Source organism: Diuraphis noxia, unplaced genomic scaffold (genome assembly GCF_037042655.1).
Source record: "Diuraphis noxia isolate RWA-SAM2 unplaced genomic scaffold, SU_Dnox_SAM2 contig0002, whole genome shotgun sequence".
NCBI classification, from domain to species: domain Eukaryota; kingdom Metazoa; phylum Arthropoda; class Insecta; order Hemiptera; family Aphididae; genus Diuraphis; species Diuraphis noxia.
This window is the reverse complement of record NW_028301712.1, coordinates 61,610,182-61,637,914: the sequence shown is the minus strand read 5'-3', so window position 1 is coordinate 61,637,914 and position 27,733 is coordinate 61,610,182. Positions and strand designations below refer to the sequence as shown.

The following is a 27,733-nucleotide window of genomic DNA, read 5'->3' as shown; positions in this document are numbered from 1 at the left end:
TAGTAAGTACCTATGTATTTACGACATTTTTAAATTATTGTACTGTACATTTTTCGAGCTATTTGTATTTCAAAAGATTCCCTCAAAAATAAGACAAACCGTTTGGAATGTTATATTGTATACGATTATAAACGAGTGTAAGTTGAGATGGACAGGTTGGGCTTAGGAATGTTCAAGTGGAAACATTAAAAACTATATTAACTGTGAACCAAAGCTATATACGCTCATACAATATTATTATTAAATATATACCTATTATGCGTTTGGTAAATTGGAAAATGCGTTATGTCGTATAGAAGAAATAAAAAAGAATTGTTTTTGATATTTTACGAAAAGAAAAATGAATTGAATTAATTGTTTTCATTTTTTTTTTTTTTTTTTAATCTCGAAACCAGTTCTGTCGTGTATCCAATGTGTAATTTGTACTTTGGCGAATATAATTGGTGATAACCTTACTTCAGTAAATGACAGGGTGATTTGAGTCTCAAAACAAACCGGTATTTTCAATTATTTGTAATTCGTTTATAAATTAGTTTTTCAACAAAAGCACTATGCTAAAACATTGATTACAGCGTGGTATGACTAATTTCCAAAACTGGTTCCGCGAAGGAAATTCGATTTGATTAACAATATCTATTTTAGAAATAATAAAAAATTATTTTGCCACAGCCAGTCAATATAATATAATAATGTACACCCGCGTATTGTATTGCTTATACCTATATCCTGGCAATTTTGACCCGTCGATTCTGACTTCTGAGGTTTGTCCGATTTCTGCTTCTGTACATAACTTATAAATACAAGTATACATACATAATTCTAGACTCTAGTAGTTGTTTTTATGTATTGTTAACTATTTATTTATTTTATTTATGTATAATTAACTGGTTTTTACTTTATTTTCACAATTTTAACTGTATTTGAAATTTATAAATGAATAAATAAAAAATAGCATACCTACCATATAACAATAATACTATCAAAATTTAGTTATTTTTATTGACCCACCTATACACTGATGAATAAACAAAGATTATGGTGAAAAAAGTCATATATACATATTATTATCTGTACATATTATATTATAGACTTATAGGTATGTAGGTATATAATATTATCGAAACCGGCGAGTCTCGCTACCGTTATTATACTATTTTTAGCACAAGCGTTATTCGAGTTCAAGAGGGGTAATGGTATATGGAATAATTACTTATAATAATATATTGTATAATATTATAAATAAATGAATCGTTTTCATTCGGAAAAAAATCTTAACATTTAAGCCTCGTAAAATTGCAAGAATAATCAATTTCTAGTTGTTTTAATTATCGGCAGTGGATTCGGGCGGTTGCTGTCCGCTATATATATATAAGTATCGGAATGGTAACGCCCCAATAATATATATATATACATGACATACACGAGTAAATATCACATGTATTCATGTGTATACCTATATTATGTATAATACATAATAGTTGCTATTACTTTTAAATCGATTGGGAAGCAAATGTCTTTGAATTATCTATCTTGTGTAGGTATTTTCCCGTCGTATATTTTGGGCGTGAAACATATATTAAACCTCTTGCGCGTATATATATATGTATATTGTATATATACATTATATTCATATATGAATATATAAGATAATATCAAACTATATATAAAAGCGTATCAGAATAATTTTTATTCTAATTTTCGACCACAATACTGGTATACGTATAATACTATTACTCAAAAGCGCGTGTTATAATACTATATATAGTATTGATATATGTAATATACTAATATGTATTTATATAATATATTATGTTATATTCTTATAGTCGGCGGCCGTGAATATTTTTTTTCGTCGGCTAACTCCTAGTGGGTGTTTACTTAGAGGACGACAAGCGATTTGCTGCTGCATCTATATGTATATATATATATATATATATATATATTTGTGTGTTTGTCCATGTAATATGTATGTATATAATACATAAAGTATATACGCAATGATAATATACATACACATAAAGGTACAGAGAAAAAGACGAACGGACAAACACACACACTTGCGAACGCGCTAAGATGGACATTTGTGTTTTTAATTATCTAATTTATGGCGCGATTTTTAATGAGACGTCGAGTAAACATCTGTTAGCGTATTATATAAATGTATGTATAGTATATGTATATGTAGTGCATTTTTCATTCAAATAAAATATAGAAGTATCTCCAACCCTTCTTTTCATGATGTATATATATAGTTATATACCTTTGTTACAATGTTACATACATACTTGTATTGCTTTAAATATTGCAGTATGTATTTAAATACGCCTGCACTGTTGCACTGCACTCGCGCGTTGCAGTGGTGCACCTATATTCTATGAAGAACAATATGCTATGTGTGCGTATATACATATTGACTTTTTAATTTATTGACCGGTTGGGTAAAACTGAAAAATGTCCCATTATATTGTATAAAAGATTAATCACCCGGTTGTCGAACACATCCCCCCAACTGTACATAATATTATTATTATATTATTCAACGGTTTCCGTGGAAAATTGAGGGCGTATATATATGTTATGTAATTCATATTTGTTTTTATTAGGTTTAACCGTGGTACTACCGTGTTACAAAAAGTAGTTCGCTGTGTTTGGAGTTTGCAGCGGTTAATACACACGTAATAGGTACCTATACGTATTTTTTCTCCTACATGTAATATTACAGTATTATTACTACTGATTTGGTAGATATATGTATTATTAAATAATACGCGAAGGATTTTTAACATTATTAGTATTATTACTTGTAATAATGTAGTGCGTACGCAATAATATTATACTCGTATGTGCGTTTTACGATGGCGGAAAATATTTGGACACCGAGCTGTCATCGAAGTCTTCCGAAAATCTATCGCAGCGAATCCATTAAATTTGAAACGGTCGATCAAGATGTAAAACACGTATATTTAGTTTTAGTATAGGTATTAGGTGTACGGCGCAGTGACATTTATTATATGACACTCTGAGAAATTATAAGAAAATTCGAGTATGAAAGAACCATTCTATCCGGAGAAAAGATTAAAAACGACTATAGTTACATTATGTGTGTACGGGTAGAGGATATAATATTATATCTTATTATGATTCAAACGCAATCGAATGTGGTCAATTTAAATTCGTTTAAAATGTTTAAATGTTACGAAACTGCAGGCATTGTGAAAACAAACAATATGTTAGTATATTATATTATGCGATAAATCAAAGAAGACTCTTTGTAAATAAATAATTAGCAAAACAAGGTACTTCGGTATAGTAAAAATATATATTATGTAGTCGCGCATGTATAGTATAATGCGTAGCATGAAAAAAATGTCGATTTTCCCTTTTTAATATATTATATTATTATTTTATTTTACTTGTATACGAAAACGGAGGACTTGCAGTCAATGCGATGCATGTATTGTATTATTGTGTTCTCGGCGTACCGTGTAATTTACATACAAGTTTATAGTTTACCCAATGCGCAAGCCGCAAGGATGTTAAACACATTAAAATGATTCAGAGAATAAACATTATGTGAAAAATATTAGTTAAAAATGTTTTTATATGGACTTATTAAGAATATTAATGGTACGTGAAAGTCTTAATAACAATTTTAATTCATACGAATAATTATTATTACATTTGCAGTATTATGTAGTCAGCTAAGTCTAATTATACATTATGCTATATAATTCTTTATTCTTGTGTGTAAAAATTTTAATTTAGAAGATATAACTACAACATGCATTGTAGATTTTATATAACCAAACAATTATGCATAGTTTTATTTTAAAATTTTAATTTTAGGTAAAAAATAATTTAATCCATCTTGATATGATATAACGTCGGGTGTATAATACACGAAAACAGCTTAATAACGCATGCGTGAATTTGCCATCCAAAAATAGCTAGTGATAAAATTAGATATATAATTATTCAAAAGAGTTCCCTATAATAACTTATTATTATTCGTCACAATCCTATACATATATTATAATAATATGTTTGTATATACATGTCAGGTTGAAATAATAAAATACTATCCTTTGTTATCTAAACAAAATATATGCGTAATTGTAATGTGACAGTTTGTCACTCAGGTAGTCAGGTCCACCAAAACAACCATTATTAGATCTATTAGTGTGACTTAAATAACCATTTTTTTGTTGACATTCCTCCATTAACAAAGAACATCGATATAATTCAATGTATGACATTTGAGTTTATCATCTTATTCGTTTTGATTCATTAGAGAATGTACCTACCAACCTACCTACCTATTGAAATACATCATAAATAACCAAAAAAAAAAGCTACTTTTAAATATTGTTTACTTTCCTGGTTTGGTATATAGAATACTATGATAACTATTAATTAAAAAACAAATAGCTGTAAATGAATAATGTAGAAAGGCTGCAATACGATTGCGCGCGGTCCTTATCAACGGTACCTTTTTAGGTGTACGATTGCGCGTGCTAAATTATTTTTGCTTCTAAGCAACGTTGCCAAATATACAGATTATAGGTGCACGGTATATAATATTTTTTCGATATCTATTTGAATATATTATATTATTTTATTATAACGATTTTATTTTGAAGAATATTTTTTTGAATTATTTTCGATATCTATTCGAATATTTTATATTATTTTATACGATTTTTTTTTTACTTATAAAGTAGACTGAGTGTTTAACTGTTATTTTTTGTAATTATTTGTACTATTTGTAACTTTTCGTACTATTTTTGACTGATTAGTTGTCGTATAACGCACGTTTATAATGTTATTTGAAATAAATACAATAACACCATGTACGACAAATAACAATCTTTTTTATAATAATAATTATTTTAAATTTTAATAATAAGTTAATAATAAGTTGGCAACGTCGCTTCCAATTTCACGCGCAATCGTACGCTTTTGAATAGTCAAAAGCATGTTCTTTGTTATTCCGGCACCGCGCGCAATCGTATGCCCAAAAAGGTAAAACGCGCGCAATCGTACTCCACCGATGTAGAAATACCATATTGAGTTCACTTATAAGGTTGTACAAAGGTCTTTAAAAAGTTAATTTTCTACCCAATTATTTGATGTATGGGAAAATGAAAAAAAATTTTTTTATATTCCCGAGTGGCAAACAGAATCCAGAATTAATTAATATTATGCGTTGTGTTGTACCAGATATTAGAGACACCTTGCTAGAATTTCCAAGAAATAGTATACCGATGGAGAAAGGTATAATTTAGGTAAGATAATTTAACCCCTCACCATCTGTTATAATTATGGTGACCAGACTCTTTTTTTCACTACTCTTTTTCGCAGGACAGTACTCTTTTTTTAATGTGTGTCCTAGTGTCCTTAACAATAGTGTTAAGTACATGAAATTGTACTCTTTAAAAAAAAAAATATAAGCTAATACGTGTTAATGTGTTTTACGGTTTTTTATATTTTGATTATTACCACCGTTTAGATATTTACAACAATGGACATAACCAAAAACTAACATAACTGAAGATAATTTTAGAAAATTTTACACGTGGTATTATTACCTTTAAACAATAATTTATACTTTAGTTTAAGTTTACTTAAAAATTTTTAAATTTAAAGTATTTTCATCTTAGACACACGCCAAATGAGTTGACATAATTTCAAATAATAAGTTTTAATTGTTGATTATAGGAAAAATATAATAGAGTAATCAGATAAAAAACAAATTATACAAATAGAGATGACCCATGGCCGCTAATAGCTATGGTATGGAAAAAATGGGTAGAAAAGTACACACATTGATTAATTATGACAGAGGAGGACCTAAGTTTTAAAATGTACTTTTGTTTGGATTTTTATATCTGGTCATCTTAGTTATAATATCCCTAAGATTATAATTTGTAGTTGGTTTCAAAGCGCTGCACAATTTATTTTTCGCGTACCAGGGAAAAAATTATATGACCTGGACAATCTTATCGTACACTGACAATTGTACTCATATTGTACTCAATGCGTTGAAATATACACTGACAGTAGATCTGTGTGGGTACCAAATATGTTGTAGACCTCATAAAAATTGAACTATTAATACATTGTAATAATTTAGTGTGAACGATGTCAATTGGAGTAAGCTGCAGTTCAATCAACTACAGGAGAGTAATGTCTGAGATTGCCGAGAAAATAATACTGATGAGTTCGTGGGTAAATATTGTATATATGTGCTAATATGTATTGTACGTAGAACATAGTTGCTCTTACTGCTCTTATAGACTGTAGTTTGTAATTAAATAATGCGGTATTTTGAGCCTCTACCACTGTACGTATAACAGTATATAAAATATAAACAATTTACAAGTAAGCACAATAATATTAATACGAACCTGTCGTAGTTCTTGTGGTTCAACAATAATAATTAATAATATTATGGCCATTTTAAGTACATCAACCATCAGTACAATGTTATTACATAGATAATAATATACCATACAATCTTTAACACAAAATATAAAGTACTCCTCTGAATACTCTTTACTAGCAAATTCGTTGTGCAGTCTTCTGGCCTTAAAGAACAGTTACCTAAAACTAAATAAGCTCTATACAAAACATAAACACAAAAAATAAAATAGTTAACTATATACCTAATATAAGTAAATTCAAAATTTCACAAAGTCCAATATAAATTTTAGTACATAATATGTGTATCGAATATTTGGTTATTATGTTCCTTATAAATAAGTAGTAGTAATACCATATATACTTACTTTTTATTTTTGATTGAAGTAATTTTACATCGACATTACCAAACTTTACATGTTTCCGTAAAAACGTATTGATCCGATAGATTCCTAACAATCCTAACCATGTCGTTTATGTTCTGACAATAACTTCAACACAATAATTTATATCTGAATAATCTTGTACAATTAATATCTTTATCTTGAAATCTGGATATATTTTTTCATCATCTCGGCTCAAGTTTTGGCGAACACTGCTATCAAGCTTAAGTTATAAATCATGTCAAAAAAAGATCGACTACAAGTTTACAATGTATCATCATAGGATCAAAAATAAATATATCATTAAGATTACATCAAAATATTACATTATTATTTAATATTAAAATAATATGTATCCGAAGTTTCGGAATGCGTGACCTTAAATCCACAACTCCCCCTTCCCATAAAGTGTGGAAATGTTATCAAAACTCTACACATCTCTCGATTCATTTAGATATTAAACTACCTTTGTAGGGTACCAGCACAGCTGCCTTGAGGCGTTGGCATGTACATACTTCTTATATTACACATAATATATCCAATTTAGTAGTGACATGACATTTTTTATAATTAATATAAAATTGACATAATAAGCATAAAATGTGACAACAAATGAATGAAAAACATGACAGGAAAAAACTCATTAAAGTGATGGAAGGAGTCATCTACTTATATAACAGCACTTTCTATTATGTTTATGTTAATTAATTATTTATTATACTGTAGATCGTAGAAGATGTATTGACAACATTTACGCTTTAGGCGTCAACGAAGAATACTAGGAATTAATCAAGAGGATAAGTTTAGAATTAGAGGTTTCGAATGAGTTGATAAATGATATTAATGAAGATTTTTGTGAAACATTTGGCTTCTTCATTAACAGTATTTTATTTTAGATCTGTGTATTATGTTAGGTTTGAAACATAAGTATATATTAACAGATAAATTATAATGGTAGTGTATTAATTATTATTACCTATATAAAAGTTTTTAAAGCGAATAGATGGTTATTAATAGTCATTAAAATTCAAAAACTTTTTGTTTTGATGCAAAGCATGGAACGAATAAAAATGTTAAACATTTTGAATTTTTTTAAAACAAATTTAACGTTTTATCTTAAATTCTGTTACATCCTTAGAATCAAAATAAATATGCAATGACATATGTTCAAAATATGTCATGTTACCTTTATTGTTGTAGGTACATTTGAACATACTGCAAGTACCTATACCTATACACACAAACGGTATACTTATTTTACAGATGTACTGTACATACATAATCACAATTCTGCACGTGTTTACTTATACCAAAATATCATATCTTCACGGATTCGATTTTCGAATGACTATGACAGTGCGTTAATAATTTACGATCAATTTTTCATGTATATATAATTTAGGTACCTATATTGTATATAGTAAAATTGTAGTTGAGACGAGCAGAAATTACGCATATTTGACGTGGTCGTTATTAGTATATACAATAGTAGGTATATTGTATTAAAATAGTGTAATAGGTACATATTATAATTATTGTAAAAAAATATGATAACGAGCAGGCGTCGGCGACGCGAATCGTGGTCGAACATTGCACGGAACAATTCACAGAGCTATAGGTAGGTTACCGTGGTAATCTATACATACGAATTCATTTAGTGAATTTTAATCGAGTTTTCATGGAAGCGTCAAAACTCGGAGTGATTGCGGTATTAAACGGCTGGCTATATTTATAATTATTCGAGTTAACGTATCTGTTGTCGACTTGTTTGTTACAATTAAAAAATTGTTAAAACTATATTTTACAACAACACACATGTATAATATATTATAATATTATGTACATGTTTTACACGTTTAATGCCGTATGCATACTGTGCAGGTTAATGTTTCTATGAAAAGGATTTTAATTGAAAATTGAAAATTTTTGAAAGTAAGGGACATCGAGACTTCGATAACGAATATTCTTCGCGCGATTTTAACATAAATATGTTTTTGGGATAAGTACAAATATTTTAATTTTCCGACTCTTAACCGATTTCGCGTCGTTATTTCCATCGAAATCTAATCGACAGTAAAAATTATATCATTATAAGGTTCGGAAGTTATAGGAGTTGCATATTGTTCTTTATGCTCTCAATTTATAGCACACTAAGTTAGAAATCCGAGTTTTACAATGATGAGTTTTAAAATTGAAAATTAAAAATGTATACGTTGCATATTTCGTTAATTTTGCAGAAAAGGTGCATATTTCGTCGATTTTAATTGATTTTTGCATATTTAATATTTTCTAAAAAAAATTAGTTAATTTTAAATTATTTATTTACTATTTCAAAAATTATGAAAATTCATTTGCTTAACTATTTTTTCAGTTCTATAAAATTTCAAATGCCAATCGGTTACGCGCCATATTTTAGTTTTCAATAATACATTAATACAATTTTTTTAAATATAGGGTTTAAGATTTTTTTTCTTGTATATTAATAAATACATATTTTTTTCTGCATATTACACATATTTTTTTTCATGCATATTTAGTAATTTTGTCGTTCATATTTTGCATTTTTTGGCTTCTATAACTTCCGAATCCTATGTATCATAATATTATTATCAATGAAAAATATCGAGTAGCGTGCTACATTGCTCTTATATTCTTTTTTTTTGTTTATACTATTAATATTTAACACGCTCGATACCTACTCAACGTGCATGTGCATTGTGCATGTCTTCAAAAATATCTTTTATTTTTTTCGAACTATAACTATAACAGTTTGAATTCAAAACAGACCTACTTTTTTTCCAAAACGCGCACCTGTATTACAAATTACAATGTCTCTCACCTTTTGAAAATATCCTATTTAAGTTGAAGGTCGTTCCACAAAAATATTATTATGGTACAAATGAGTATATATGTATAATATAATAATATGGTATGTGTACGATCCCGAGAAAAGTTAAGTGTGCGCCTATGTAAAGGTGGCTTCGGAACTTCATCCCCTACGGCCCTATAAACTACAATTACAGCGGACGACCACGACTCGTCTCAACTCAACCTAATACGAAGGACTATTATTATATAGAGGGAGTAATAATATGTATTTGTCGTCGGTTATAGAAACCGAGAAAACAACTTCCGACGATTCGGCTGCGGCTGTATACAAATAGCTGGCCGGGTCAATACATATAGGTATATATAGGTGTTTCGAACAGTCAACGATTAGTTTGGACATTTTTAAATGTCAAATCATAATTGCAATATTAGGTCAGGAAATAATTGTAAAATTATTCTGATGCACCTAATATGATTACATAATTATATTATATGAATAATATGTTATGTTGTGTGTATTTATTAATATTATGTAATTAATAGTATATTTAAATATCCTATTTCGGAATGCATAATATATATGTATATACATGGGATGATCTTACCTACTAAATATATTATAAATTTAAAAAATTCCGTTTGATTAATGATTTCAAGTCTACGTATTTGTTTTTGAAACTTTTAAGTTACCCAATTAAATTTGAAACTGAAACAAAAAAATTGATGTCAATATTCAAGTTAATTTTCAATAATTTTGATTAAAAATATATAGATATATTCTATAGGTTTAGGTATTGTATATAATATATATAATTAGTAATTACTAATAAGATTGCGCTTCTTCAACCCACCCCCATTGTTATCTTGGGTTTAATTTTTAAATTATAGGTATACGTTTATATGTATGTATTGAAGCCAATTAGTTTGTGCTACGAGTTAAATGTACTGCCTGTGTATAACTATTTAATATCCTAATAAAAAAGTATGTTTCAGAAATTTTTAAAACCATGACACCACCGATGGTTCAATGGTTGGAATTCTTAAACATCTGTATCGACTGCAGCCAGTATAAGATAATAATATTATGTTATTTTTGTTTGTGTCCGTGATCCGACGTTTGTAACACGCGCACATAGTGTTATAAAATGGCGCCACGAAGAAGGATATTATTACATTGACAGGTTAAAATAAAATAATAATGCTTCCATACTATATAATATTATTATAACATACTGTAGCCGGGCGGTCTCGGCGATATGTCGCAGTACGGTGCACAGAGATCTGCAGGTTGCAGTTTTGAACCATGTTTAAGGCTTCTGCTGCAGTTTTATATGTATTATCATGTTTGTACACAACATATAGCGATTTATAGATAGAGATATATAGGTAGGTAAGCGGGCGAAGTTTGGTGTTTTGGTTTGGTTCTGTTTTTCAAATGAAAGCCTCATTTTCTACTGAAAACTATTTATCTAATCATTTTTCTGAAATAGTTGGCGTATATATTTCAAAATTCGAACGAGTAATTTTTCGGTAACTTTTGTACCAATGATAATTAATAACTAAGTTAATGATAAAACGAGTTTGGCAGACATGAAATCTATGCGGTGACTTAAACATTTTAGTACCTAAATAATATTAATCAATTGATCGATCAACGTTTATAGTTTTTAAAAATGGTTCAACAATGAGGTCTATAACTGATCAAGGATCTATTGATCTATTGGCTTATATAGATTATCCACTATAAGATAATATTTTATTTTTATATTTTTGTAAACAACCATTTTAAGGGGACATCTTATCAAAATATGTACGCGAAAAATGTCCTGTAAAAAACGCGCTTTTAAAAAATATGTGTCACTGAGTGATGATTTATTAATAATGTTATTGCCATTGATTTTTAGATGGCCAATGATGCGGCGGTCAGCGCCGTTCGACACACTGATCGGTTTTATCGGTGACAGGTCCAAGGACAGCGGGCCACCGTTCCTGATCGTGCCAGTGCCGGGCCGTGCGGTGGACAGGATCTTGATAGTGGAACAGAAACCTGACCGAGATCAGGACGCAGGCGTTGTATACCATGGTGGCCATTCCGTTGAGCGGGCGAAAACGTGCGCATAACGACAACGCGCCCACGTTCCATGGCTCATCGATGCACGTAGAGTTCCCGGAAAACACGCCGCGGGATACGAAACGGACGCTGAACTCAGCTAGAGACTATAGGGCCTTGGCCCATACAACACGTAACGGTCCGCAATCGTGGCAGGTAACGTGAGAAACGCGTCCAGTCTGTCGTCGCACCGCTAGAAGAACGACGCTGAAGATCTCAGAACGCGCGCAGGCCAGCGAGTTTGTCGCCTGTGTATTTCCGTTCCAGGTGGAGACCCACTGACTCGCGGGACCGAATGGACTGCGCGCGTGACCCCGAACCCACGTTCGTCGAGCTGGCCGCAACAGCTGACCGGTACCATTATACCATGCACGTGACCATACACGACCTCAACGACAACGAACCGATATTCGACCAGAGTTTCTACAACGTGGACGTGTCTGAAGATAAAGCAGTCGGGTCGTGTGTCCTCAAGGTACGTGATTCATGTTTGTGTGTACAGTTCATTATGATATTCTAATGATCTCCATCGTTTAGCTACAGTGTTTGTGTACGGGAAGTTTTTATTGAATGACTTAATATCACATTGTATGATACGTTTGATTTAATATATTAAGAGCACGTCTCATCGAAACGTGTACGCGAAAAATGTGCTTTAAAACCGCGTTTGTGCGTTCAAATAGGAGATGGGTTACTGAAGAGTGGTTTTATTGTAAAAACACCTAGGAACAAAATGGAAGAGGAGATTAAAATCTGGTTTCGTAAGAATCCCGATTTTTTGATTTTTTAAATTTCAAGTCCTAAAAATAACTCACGAAAAATATAAAATACGTGGATGATGAAGCATAAAATATTAGACAAAGTTTTACAGATATCTAAAATCAGACTTTTTACGGAACCAGATATGCATTTCTTCTAAATTTTTTTCGTTGGTGTTTTTTTTAAAATAAAATCACTCAATAACCTATATTTTTTGAACGCACAAAGTATGTTTCGTAAGAAAATCGTAGGAAATTATGGCCAACAGCGACGGCGGCGATATGGCTAACAACGCTCTTCTCTTCTCAATCTCTTGAGCGTTGTATCCGTGTATGTTTATACAGGTTTCCGCGAGACGTCCTCTTAAGAACTAATTTTCTTAATTTAAATATTTCAATAATATTAAAAAACTATACGCTCGTTAAAATTTTGAATGAGGTATAATATATATATATATATATACCACCGAATCATCAAAATTACAACGACTTCGCTTATTGTCGTAGCAAACGACCAGTAATATTACATTTCTTTTTATTACTTGTATTTTATATATTTTATTCATTTTTTTTTAATCGAGTGTTACTTATGTTATTGTTTACTCATAGAAAGTGTTAGTGGTAAATAACACTTTTGGAAAAGGTAGTAAGATTTTAACCAGTTAATTGATTATTTTGAAGAGATGACTTGGATTGGCTCGAAGGAATATACGGCGACCTCCAATATTTGATTTGAAATTGTGGAACCAATACGATGCTACACAAGCAGGTTTTCCAAAAACAAACAATAATATTGAAGGTTGGCATAGAGCATTTTCGTATTTGTTAGCTGCGTCTCATCCTACCATATGGCGACTTATTGAGGTTCTTGAAAAAGGACAACATTTAATTTAAGTTAAAATTAATCAATTTATTTCTGAACAGGAACATCCAGCAAAAAAAAGAAAAAATATCGATATGTTGCTAGACGTATAGAAAATATTGTGTCTGCGTATGATGAACGTGATCTAGATGAGTACTTAATTGGAATCGCTCATATTTTATAACTACAACATTAAAATATTTTATGGTAATTTTTTGTATTTTTTTAAATTAATTATATTACACATATTATTATATTTACATGATCTAGGTATAGATTGAATATTTCAGAACTAAAAAAACAGAACAATAAAATGCTTGTTTTGTGTTTTTTTAAATTAATTTTATTATTCTTACTAAATATTATAAATACAATATGGACGGGGAAATGTCGAACAGAGAAACGCATTGGATGGGGAAATATCTTACGGGGAAGTGAATACGGAGAAACGTGTGCTGGGGAAATGGCAGACGGGAAAGTGACCAGATACCCTTACTACGGTATACTTAACAAATTAATAGATTATTTATTTATTTTTAGAAGGAAAACTGCAAGGGGTGAGAATAATTATTATTGGTGAATCATCCTCTATATGATATAATGTGTGTTGATTTTGTTTATAATATGACGTGAAAATATAAAAAAAAAACTCAAGACGTTTAGGCTACGCGATTTTCTAAGAATCTCGGTACGCAGTGAGAATTGTAATTTTTAACGCATATAGTTATAAAAACACGATAAGTTGGTAGGTATAAAAACTACAGTCTCGCTGATTTAACATCGACAGCACAGTCATTAACTCATCATCATCATAAAAATAATATCTCGGCTAATACGCGGCAGACAGCTTACGACGGAAATGCATTTCATACACTCACCCGCTGCCATCACATTTACCTTCCACGCAGTGAATTCATGAAAATAATACTTTTAGTATTCCCCGTCGCCTCTACGACGATTTATCATATTACGTTCCTGCAGGGACAATAATTATATTATTATTATATGTATTATGCATAATGCAGAATATATATTATTGTATTACTGAAATACTACCTACCTAGTACCAAAGGAATATAAATTAATTCCGTTTACCCGAAATTTCGTATTATACGAAAGCTCTACGGGCATTGCACTGCACTTAATAATATTAAACACATAGGCATTTTATTTTAATAGGTGTTTCAGAATTCGTATTTCGACTAACTAATAATAAGTATAATTATATTATGTATGAAGTGACACGGTAAATAAAATATAATTTAAATGTAAATAGCTATTATAATATTATGTAAATTAAACTATATATCTACATGTATTATATATATAATGTAACAGTGACAATAAGATAAAAAAAAATTGAATATGAGAACATAAATTACAAGCAAATATATGAAAAGCTTAAAATGGTAAAAATAGATTATTATATTGTATGAACTTTGGTGTCATACATGCATGATCACTTTTTTATTTAACCTTTAGAAATGTTTTAAATTTTCAGAGTTACGCCAATCCAAAACATAACGCAGTATGACCTACTGCAGTTTTTTTCACGGAAAACGTGAATGTAGTTTAATAATATTATATTATTTGACAGTAAATTAACTTATGGTGGAGCATGTTATTGGTTTAAGTAGAAATTTTGATTTCGAGGTAAATTATGCACTGCTACATGCGCCCACCTGCAGAGCATAAAAATTGCAATTTTTTTTCATAAACTTCATGATGTATAATGCTGATTAATAATAAGTATATATTGTCTAATGTTTATATGTATAATTATGTACACAGTTATTATAGGTATGTATATATCGAGAAACGATTACATTGCAGTGTTTCTTCAGGCGTGGAACTCATCCACATTCGATTATTATTTTATAATAATATTTACTCGCTCTGGCCGTGTCCTTCAGAGAAGATTAATCTAATCAGCGCGCGATTATATTGTACTATACATATATATGTACCTATAGGTAAGTACTCAACGCAAGGCACTAAATGAAAATATGATTGCAAAAATGCAAAATAATATAGTCATTCCTATATTGGTATACGAGTATATATATTTATTTGAAATGTTATTAACAAAGTGAACATTAATCTGCTGGAACAAAATAAAAAAAACCAACTTATAGTTGGTAAACAATTTGTCTACGAGTTCGTCTACACACGCTATTTTATTTTTTATCCTCACTAATTACACGGCTCCGTTTATTATTTTTGTAAATTATACACACACACACATATATATTTATTTGTATATACAATTTCAATTTTTGTATTGTAGAGTTTAATAATGTTTATGATGGCATATTACGCCGAAACGTCATAAACAAATTCGATTGTACAATAACGCTAAAGGAGTTGAAAAAAAAAAAAAATTAACCGACGATAAGCTACCACGGTAGCTGTATAATGTCTGTCTAATATAAGATGCATTTTAATTGACATCAATCTGCCTGAAATTTCTTTTTATTTTACTTCAAAATTCAGGTAATAATAAGCATTTTTGTCCTGACCAACTACATATTGAAAAGGAACAACTGGTGATATTAGAACCATTATTGATTGAACTGATTAAAGAATCAAACAAAACTTCAAATTATACAGATATTGGCCAAATAGTAAGTGGAAGCATAATATTGAATGATTTTATAAAATTCACAGTACCCGAAATAAATAATAATCCATCAGAAATAATTTTGGTATGCTAAATGGAGTAAACAATAAACAGAAGGTACTTTATTATTGGTTTTCGTGTTATTTATAAAATTAATATTATATAAATATTATGTTTATTTTGTTAGGGAAAAATATCTACAAAAATGCATTAGATGCTTTGTATGAGTGTCATCAATCATCATGATGTTTTTCCTATTCGTCATGAAGTTATGTGTATTATATGTTCACTGCCAATCAGTGTAGCATCTGCTGAGCGCATCTTTTCTACACTCAGAAGATAAATATAAAAAAAAAACATATTATATACTATTAAGTTAATAACATTAACATATAGCTTGGCTTCTTAACTCTTTGCTTATAATATTTATATGGGTACTATATATTAATATGATAATATTTAATAGTATGCTGATGCATGAATTGAATCTAATAGGTTCAGGTACTTCAACGATTATTACTTTTTCATGCACACTTTGCTTTGCTTATTTAGACTGAAAACATGCGGTTACGCTACCAAATAGGAAATTAACGTCTCAGTAGTTTGGCTATGTTGCATGTGCATATAGAGACATATGAGAATGTTATTGACATGCAAAAATGAAAAACCGGAATAGAAATTTTATATTGTAAATATTTTTTTTTCAATTTTACTTATTATTTTATTAATATAAATTTTTGTATTATATTCAATGCATATTTTATATTTTTATAATATCATTTAATATCTATATTGAAATAAAGAGTAGTTATTTATATTTTTGTATCGATTATAGTTAAATATTTCCAAATAAAAAATTGGGGGGGGGGGTTGAACGTCATCATCTCTGTGGATTTGAAATTTTATCCTCCCTCTCTCAGAACTAGGATATATCCGCCACTGCAATCAGGTCGCATATAATTACTCGACAATAATTGGATTCTTCTGTCGAACAAAGGTATAATTTCGAAATAAAAAGTAACGAGACAACGTTTATATTTTGATCTAATCAATCTCGAGATTAGTGTGGGAACGAGTTTAAAAAAAAAAGCATTTTTCATGGGGTTTTTTTTCTCCTTATGTTCTCTCTTCGGATTCGTGCGACCGCATTGATTTACAAGTAAGCATATAACATAATTTCTAGTTGTATTCTAGTGCGCTGAGCGCGTATTATCCCGAGAGTTATCATCGGGTACTCTTAAATCTAATACATCTAATATATATGCAGGTAGATAGGTACCTAATAACGGTAAACATATATAATACACGAACCGTTCCGAATGACATTTTAATATAAACCGTTTTTCTACACCTATATACATAGAAGTATAGGTATATATACGTTGTATTGCGACTATACGTGCGACAGACTCAAGAAAAACACATAATATATATAATATAATTATTATATATATAGCTACATATACTTAATACTGTATTATATTATTCTCGTATTACAAAAAGGAAGCCCCTGCAAGAGTAATTTATTATTTTCATATTATTATCATTTCTTATAAATTATATACTCACAATAGTGTGAACCATATACTCTATAGATATAGGGAAAATGTATAAAGGGATTAGATATTATATTATGTAGATATTAAGTGAATGATAATCGATTAATATATCTGTTAAAGTTAAAGTACAACTAAACTCGAAAAGACACAACAGATCGGGTGTAGGAATAAGGTGGGACTCGAATAATAAATAAAAATGTTCTTCTTTTGGCGGGACGATAATGTTTTTACTGGAGTTACTCTTTACAGTAGTTACTTCATACTCGTATTATACAAATCGATTTTATTTTTTCAGTAACCATTCGATCAAGCGCGCACATACCGCGTATCTTATGGTTAAGTTATTACAATTTAGAAGATATCTATACAAATAATAAGTTGTAAACGTCGCTTAGACATCTTGGAGACTTAAACGAATGGGTGCGATATAATATACCTTACATTATTCTGCCGGAAAATCTGTCCAAGTTACTATTTTGCCGTCATCTTATTCTAATACACAAACGTCCCGTAATATTATATTATGTACGTTATGGTGATAGGTATTTATACACGTTTTCCATATACACGATTCCTAACCTAACCTATAATAATAATAATATACACCGGACACAGAGTGCAGCCAATGCACCTATACATATAGTATATTATATAGGTTTAATTTACGACGGGCGGGCAGCAGCCGAGCGGCCACGCATAATACCTCTCCCTTATGCCGCATAGAATAATGTTCATGCTGCACATTATATTTAATATTAAGTACACGCGCGTATAATAGGTACGAGAAAGTCAATTTTATTTTCATAAATGAGATTCGTTAATCGTACTTATCGCGTATTCGCGTATATTATATTTAATATATATGCGTGTACACACACATGTATAAATACCTAATAATGATTATATATAGATCTGCGATATTATTCTTTATACTCATTCACTTTTTAATAGACCCATGGTGTGAGTATATATATATATATATGCAGGAGAATAAACATATAAAGGTATAGGTTGGAAATGCATGTGCGGAAAAAATTGGTTCGTCGATGTATTCGCGCTGTATTAGCGCACGTATTATAACGATTATACGAGATTATAATGTGCAGGACTCGGCCGCATTCCAGCGGTGGTAATTTGATTCTGAAGAGACACGCGGCCATCGCTAGCATATTATCTATATACACACGAAAATTAGCGAATACTTAGGTTTATTATACATGATATTTTTTAATCGAGAGATTTCTGCAGTTGCAGGACTTTGCGGCGGTGCGGATGATCAAGGTGACGACTTGCATATAAAGACGATACTATAATTTTATAATACAAGTTAGCAAGTATAGGTAAGCTATCATTTATAATATCCTATAGGCGGTATATTATAAATAATATTATAACGACGATTCGTGTTCGTACTTGAGTTATAAATTCGTCGGTGGTTCGAGGGATTAGTATATTATTATTAATTATGATCGCAGAAAAGTACATAAAAAAAAAAAAATAACCGATACTAAAATTGTGTAGGCTATATTATATTAAATTATGTGAATAAAATAGTGAACTATAATAAATCTAAACGCGTAAATAATGTTTCTCACGAGTTACGCGTGTCTAATTAAGGAGCCAGATATTTTTTTACTGCTGTTAGGCGCGCGTGTGATCACTATAATAGTTACTCCGAGTAAATGCGAGTAATATAGGCGCACTATACGCGAACTCGGTGTAATTGAAACTTTGATCGTAACATTATTTTGATAACGTCCGCTTTGAGACAAATTTTAAATTGCTAATTTTATTGACGTATAGAGTAAAGCGTAATGGGTATATATTACTATAATAAGTACACTGTTATATTATATTACCTGTTGCATCGCGCATTAGGTACTTATACCCGCTATATTGCTATAATGTAAAATAAAAAAACGCGTTCCCGTTCGATAAGCATTAAATTCGCGCGAAACGTTTTCTGTGTATTACGTTATAAAGGGCACCAAAAACATTAAAATTACATAAATATCTTGGTATATTTAAATATATATTTAAAATGACACCCTAAGGGAGTTTTCTAAAATCAAAAATAATAAATTCCATCCCGAGTATAAAATATTATAAATAATATTTCAGTCGATTAGTAAAATATATGTATGGAGAATATTATAAAGTTTGTGTCATGTGATTCAAGCATAAAACATAGCAAGATGAACGATTTGAAAAATGACGTGACTCGAAAAATGGGACTTTGTAAAATATATGTTTTATGATTTTTCCATGTATAATAGATACGGTGAGTTTTGATATATTAATATGGTTTGTAAAGATATATATATATATATATTATAGTTTATATAATAATATATAATAAAGGAATTTTTCGTCACGTTCGTTTTATACACTTCAATATCTTTTCTACAATTAAAAGCATGACACATTATATCGGGGACTTAATTGTTTCTTTATCAAGGGAAAGTAAGGAGTCATTGTAGAAATTGAGTTGTGCTTTGAGGGTTATGTGTTGCCTTAAAGAGTAAAACGGTTTTATCCTGCGTATGGAACAAAATTGTATTTTTCGTACAATAAAAATTGGATCTATTGATTAACTTAAAAAATCATTATTTAAAACTTGTTTAAATTTTTTTTAAATTTGTGATATCAAAAACATAAAAACGATGTTGTACAGTACATTTCCTCCTTTTTATAATGTGAACATTTTGTTTCATAATTATAAATGACTATAGCCTGAGTATTTCTATCCCACTTAAAATAGTTTTTGCTATGTTGTACGTTTGAAAGGATGTAGACAACACACAGCGTACTTTTAATAATCAGATTTATTAAAAATGCATAATTATTATAAAAACTAACAATATTTACAATATAATTACGCAATCCTATTTAAATTTATTAACATTTTTCTACAAGTTTTACAATGCTTTGAAGTTAGTAATATGGTTTTACCCTATCATCATCACCAGCTTATAAAATGTGATGTTGTGTTATTTGAATGTGCCTTAACGCCCTTAACAAAATCATTTTTAATAGAATAGACCAATTTATTCTACCTACGAACCTATTGTTTACAATTATCTGTGTACAAATCCCAAATAGTTAAGTAACTTAACATAACCTATAAAGACCCGTCTTTGCGAAAGCTACATACGATGAACGCTATACATAGTCGATATATGTTCTACATAATATATTATGCATTGATCACGATTCGCTGCTTACCTACATAATGAACACCCCACACAAAGAAAATTGTAATATGTCACAGTGTAAAATATAATCTTAAAGACGTTTATATTCTGTGTTTTACGTAATAACGCGCTAGAGATGATAATAATAATATTATACATACCTATCTACCTATATCAGAAGTTATATACTATTTAGTATAATTTATTCCTTGGGACGCGGTTTAAACGACTCTTTTTTCTCGTACACCATTAGACATTTTTTTTTTTTTAATGACTGTTTTCATCATTTTTAATCTCACACACGACTTTTTTATATTATATTTCCCATATGATGTAGTATATACCGTGTTTATAACACTGCAGTATGCAGCACAGTCTTTATGACGACGTACCGATACAAATCCCAGATTATAATATTCACGTACCTACATAATATAATAATATTATATACTACACCTTCCAGACTCGATCACCCAGTCATATCATCAATATCTTTCCACGGAACCGACACTTGTGCGCACGCATAACCAACCTACCTACTGCACGTCATAATATAATTCTCATATACCTATATAATAATATATTAAAATAATCGCAATATAAGTCTTTCACGCTATATATTATACCTACATATAGGCATTTATATTTGTGTGTGTGTGTGTTTTTACTTTAATAATATTATTACAATTTATTATATTTATGATGTATTACTATTATATTATATATTTTACTACTACTGTACTATACATAATATATACTACATGTACAGTCAAAATAAAAATCACATAAAAGCAATAACAATAGTTATATTAATATATTATGTAGGCATGATGACCAATGATCTTAAACTACACTACACTACAACAGTATGTATCTATATAATAATATAGTAGTTAAGTACCAAGTAGATGAACTATTGGTATTGTAGTAGACTAGGTGGTAGTAGTAGTATTAGTATTAGTAGTAGTAGTAGTAGAAATAGTAACAGTAGTATATAGTAGTAGATAGTATAGTATTTAGTAGTTTATAGTAGTTGTCGATTGTGTTATCGATACGAGTATTGCTTCCTGTTTACCCTGGGGTCAGCATTCTCGCGGGTATTTCGAATATAATACCTACCTATATAATATTATTACTATATTCTACATATACATGTTATTATTATATGCTGTATTTTACTAGTACAATGATCGGATCGATCGATGTCGACGATGACGACGACGACTAGCGTGCTCGATAACACTTTATTCTTCAATCTCGAGATATTATTGTATGTATGTTTACCAAAACAAAAACATCCCGTTTCACGCACGCGCACGAACCGTTCAATATATGGATTTTATTATTGTTATTGTTATTATTATTGTGTACGCTTCATTACGCGGCACGGTCGCACCTCAACGTATAATATATAATGTTCTTTTTTTTCCCATTCCCCGTCCGTCCACGCACATCCATCTCCCATACGCAGACCAAATATAATTAAAATAAATCGGTCTAGGTCGCACGTCTTTTGTATAACCCCAGGGGTCCTCAAAAGATTACCGAGCCCGTTTTGGACGCATATAAGGTCCACATCGTCATCGGATCGTGTGAATCGTATCGTAAACACACACGTACAAAGGCATACGCGCGTCAAGATTAATAATATCAAAATTTTATTCAGCCTATATACATATATATAGTTTGTAGTTTTATATTGTATATTATTATGTTTGAATCAAAGGTACAAATCGAAATTATTTTACACACCGATCGTTTTAATCGGTTTTCGTCTTCTACCCCCTCGGACTATTGTTGTTCCTATCGTATGTGAACATACTCGATTGACACAATAAAATAGATTATTGTTATTAATTATTATGTTTTAGTTGCCTACACGTTAAGCGTAGGTATACTCAAAACACAATATTAAAATATAGCCCGTGTATGGAGCTGGAGATTTACGCGCGTTTTAATATAATAGGTAATCCAATATTGATTAGGTTTTATGATATAACCACGAAGCAGATTCATTACATTATTTTCAAATGTCGTATTTTTAATTCGAATATTCAAATATTGTCATAAATCTGTTATTGATTTTGATTTAAAACTGTAGGTAAATTGATCATAAATAAAGAATAAACATTATTAGTTATTACATATGAATTATTTGAGAGTTGAATTATTCATATTCTCCAACTGTAGGTTAAACCGATCGAGAAATACTGGTATTTTGGCACACGACACGGTCTCAACATATTATTAATCCGTATAATAACAATAAAATAAATATTGTATTATTATTTATATGCAATAGGTACCTACGTTTTAAAACCAATATTTTTCATATTATTTGTGAACTAGAAATTTAATACTTCGAGGATTTTTTCCAAGCAGATTATCAACAATTTCACATAAAACCATTTGACATCTGATAACACAATAATTTTTGACAAGAAAAATTTGACTAGCTGTAATAAAATAATTAGCCAAATACCATTCAAAAATAAATAAACCATTTACTGTCCATATTATTAATTAAAACCAATATAATTGGTGGAAAAATTGATTTAAACTCTCGGTATAATGATGACACCTAATTTCTACGATATATAAAGACAAACGATGGTTATTAGTTCCAATAATCTTACTTTCTATTTTTTCTTTACGGGTATGACATACATAATCGAAAACTTGTAATGACTGCACTTGAAATTGAAAACTTTAAAATATTAAAAACAACTAACTCGTCGTAAGCGCATACCACCATCGTCAGAAGGGGTTGAGCGGTTTAAACACGTCGAACACGGTTATTTTCATATTTTATTGACTTCCTACTTCAGGCTTGATCATATATTGCATTATAATGTTATATTATGTATGTACTAAGTATATAAAAGTGCATTTATAATTTTGTTGCCAAGGATCAGCAATTCAACTGATGTGATTTTTCACACTTCCATTGCAAATCAGTTGCAGTGTATATTATATTATAAATTAATTTGTATGTATAAAAGTGATGATTGATGACATGTAAATTAATATTATACACTGAAGTCTGAAATAGTGCTGTATTCACTATATTGAACTAAACATTTTAGTACCCATATACAGATTAGTGAATAATAATCATTATAAAATACAATTCATTCTTCTGTATCCCAACCCCGGGCACCACGGCACCGTTGCAATATGAATTACGATACTAATTATTTTATTCTCTTATGCACTCATAATTAATATCAATACCTAATAAGTAACTCGAATTTATTATTAATTCTTAAGTCAGTTGCAAATTTATTCATAACATACTTACTTGCCCGTAGCCAACTTTATATTCGTAGCATTGAAATAAATATACTATAGATATAGTATACGTATATAATTATTAACCAAATATTTATTTGGGGATCCTCAAAAAATATTTGAGGGTGGTACAACCTAGCTAATTGTGCCTATCGTGGTGCAACAATCAAACAGAGTTGTCACTTGTTACTGTCTTATTATTAGCACGCCCTAAGTGTAATAAAAACGGCTCTCGTCGTATTTCTGGGATTGCGCTATACGTGGTTGACGTTAAAGACTTAAAGTGTCAATTATTTTTAACTTTTAGATTTTTAAGAAAGTCATTAAATATTATTTACCTCCACTTAAACCGTATTATGTTAATTTAATCCCTAAGGTACTACTCGTATAAAGCAGTTTTTATTTTAATACCTATACTAAACGTGGGTGTGAAACAGAAACTCCATTGCAACTTCTCAATCAAAACAAAAAAACCTTTATCTATAGTTGTTTAAAATTTTTTTTCGTTAGTTGAAATGTTAAAATTTAATCTTGTCGTAATATTTACATCATACTATTTAAATAACATGTTTTATGTTAATTTTAAGTTTTAACATTACATTGACATCCGTAAATATGTTACATTAGAAAAACTTGTGATAAAATTGAAGGTAGGTATGAATCAGAATGAAAATGTATCTAACCTTTCATTTGCATTACCTTTTCCTGTAGGAGGAAGTATTATTAAGGGGTCGTGAATTCTATCACCTAGATAATTCAATTTCTTACCTGTCTTGGACCGTGAGACTTTCCTTTCGCTCTGCCACACACCGAAGAACGATATTCTCAGAGAGGAAATAGGAATCGTACAATCGTGATAAATTCACATTTACTTTTATTTTATAAAAACTTAAGAGACACACGTGTAGAAATGATTTTAATTTATTGCTCAAGTATTGCCTATGGAGAAAATTAAGCCTCTATGAGCAAAAATAACTGTGTATCAATAAGTGGACATGATGGGAACATAAGAGGAGATGATGTGTTTGAAGGGGCGATTTATGCTATTTTCTGAAGGTTAAAATATTCCTGGTGTATTATTTTTTACATATTTTTTACATATATTTTATCTTATAGTTTTAAAATGTTTATTATAATTAAATAGTACATTGTACTTAATACATAATGTTAGTGAGTATTTCTAATTATGTAATTTAAAGTTTAATAAGGTTATTTGCTTGACATTTCAAATAATGTTAATATGTATTATAATGTAATGGTAGTTCATATTATGATTGAAGATTATTTTAATGTAAATTATAGTACATCCATGGAAAATACTATTTTGCACTTTGTACATAATTTTAGTATTGTTACCTAGTAAAATAAATAATATGACTGAATATAAAAATAGAATATTAGTGTTGATATATTATGAATTATGTTAATATATTATCATGTGCTATATTGCTATCATGACAAACTAGATATTGAGGTTCATATCAATTTCCAGATTTCAAAATTGGCCGCAAATCTGGATAATTAGCTTTCTGCGTATTGATAATATTAACATAATATTATTGCTTACAATTGTTTATGAGATAGGGAACCATTGAAATTTTCGGAACCCTACCACAAAAAATTGTTAGGTTGTGTGACGAAATCAGTTTTACTGAAAAATATTGTGATAATTCGAAATTATAGAGTGTGACAATAACCATAAGTATACCTATTATATTTCTATGAGATACGACACTCGTAGTGTTCTTTCAGACAAACATCATACTTAATTTTAACTATTTTGAGTAGATAATTATATATAAAATTTAATGCGGTTGAAGTGGACAACTTTTTATAACTTAAACAAAATTATTGCTTACAAAGAATAAAATAAGTAATTTCAAAAAAAAAAAAAAAATAATAATAATAATATAATATTAAAAAATGGCACTCACTATTATTTAGACGCATATATATATATTTTATAGGATTATACAAGCTATTTTTTCATAGAATTAGATGGCGTGCAGTGCACTGTGCATCTCAGGTGCGCTATGAAATAATAATAATAATAATAATAATAATAAATAATGATAAACAGGATGTTTATCCATATATATTTCGAACATTTTTAGATTAGTTTATACATTATTTACTGTATATACAAGTATAGCTGGCATGATATCGTATTCATACTTGCTAAAAATATTTTTAATTACCTATTTTCATACTTAACGCGAAAAAGTATTTAATTTATTATTTAGATTTTACTTTCCAGTAACCACTTCAACAATAACACACTAAAAGAGTATTTCAAATATTTTAAATACCTAAAAAATGTTTTACTTTTACTAGCCCAGTCAGCTTCTTCAGTCTTAGATTTAGGTATTTATGTCTTATATCTATATTAACTATATTATGTAGAATACAAAAAGTTAAAAACCACAATTTATAAAAAAAAAAAAAACATCTATACAAATTGTATTTTACAATTATTTATTTTAAAATGTTAGTGAAGTATAACTTTACTCAAATTAGTTATTAGTTATTTAAATAATGAAATATAATTATTATAAAACATTACATCAGCGACATTCTTCCTCAAGGTTTTGTAGGTAAATAATAAATACAGAATTGCTTAATATTACAAAATATAAAAATATGTACTTGAAATGCATTTAAATACTTAACAAGTATTATGATTATTTACTATATTGTTATCAGCGGGCACTTAAATTATGTTGTGTCGTACTGCCGTGTGTACTGTACGTTCAGGATCACGCTGTGGTCATTTGAATAATAGCAAACGAGCGCTTGTTATTTAAAACAATGAATTCAGCAGACTATACATATAATAATATATGATTATATTATAGGTAGTATTATAAAATTGTATAATAAGACTATACCTATTTAATGGTTAGTTCCTGTGTATAAGTGTATTATAATTTATATAATTATACTATGTGATTTTCACCAACCGCATGCTCTCCTCATTTTTTCATTTAATAATGAATTTATATTAGTTTTTATTTTTAAATTTTTAAATATACAGACACCTACATAAAGACCATATTTTTAAGATTTCTTCTTTTACTTAAGTAGTGCCCTGTGGTGATGAAAACTTCTATTTTTGAGATAAGATCCCTCCTTTTTTTCTTAGTAAAGAATTTTTTTGAAAATGATGATAACCCTACCTATATAATCCTACCCAAACATGTTTATATCAAGTACCTATAGTGTTATAGCATTCTTAAAAAAAATGGTTTTCAAAACTATAAAATAAGTATAATATTGGATGTAGCTATTGATAGATTAACAAAAATTACAAAAATTTTAAACTTTTCATATCTCCATGTATTCCAAATCCAAATCCAATACCTTGAACCTGTTATCCTTATTAATATACACATTTAAATAAAAACTATGTCTATGTGTATATAAGATATATATACATATAACTCAAAAATAAATCGTTTGAGTTTAGAGTTTGATATGCCTACGCTTTTAAATAATTATCCGTTAAATAATGTTTAATACGAAAGGGAGGTTGTCATTTGAATAACATAAGTTTGTATCTTTACAGGACACTCGTTAAGCATACTTACTATGAAAAAATCTCGAGAATTCTAAAATATGGTCAAACTTCCAAAAGTCGAATATTGAATAAATCCATTATTAATGAAGAAAAATGGAGTGAGCCTGTTTCGACTGTTTGGTGAATAATT

At 29.4% G+C, this 27,733-nt stretch overlaps 1 protein-coding gene across 1 annotated transcript in view; it reads left to right on the top strand.

The window, feature by feature from the left end:
• Positions 1-13,646, top strand: part of LOC149058748 (protein dachsous-like) — a 28,057-nt gene extending 14,411 nt beyond the window's left edge. The window contains exons 2-4 of the mRNA XM_089219904.1: positions 11,537-12,217; positions 13,182-13,364; positions 13,425-13,646. Coding sequence (XP_089076030.1) covers positions 12,038-12,217; positions 13,182-13,187 — 186 coding nt within the window. The 5' untranslated portion in view covers positions 11,537-12,037 and the 3' untranslated portion in view covers positions 13,188-13,364; positions 13,425-13,646. The remainder of the gene's footprint in view (positions 1-11,536; positions 12,218-13,181; positions 13,365-13,424) is intronic.
• Positions 13,647-27,733: the final 14,087 nt, after the last annotated feature.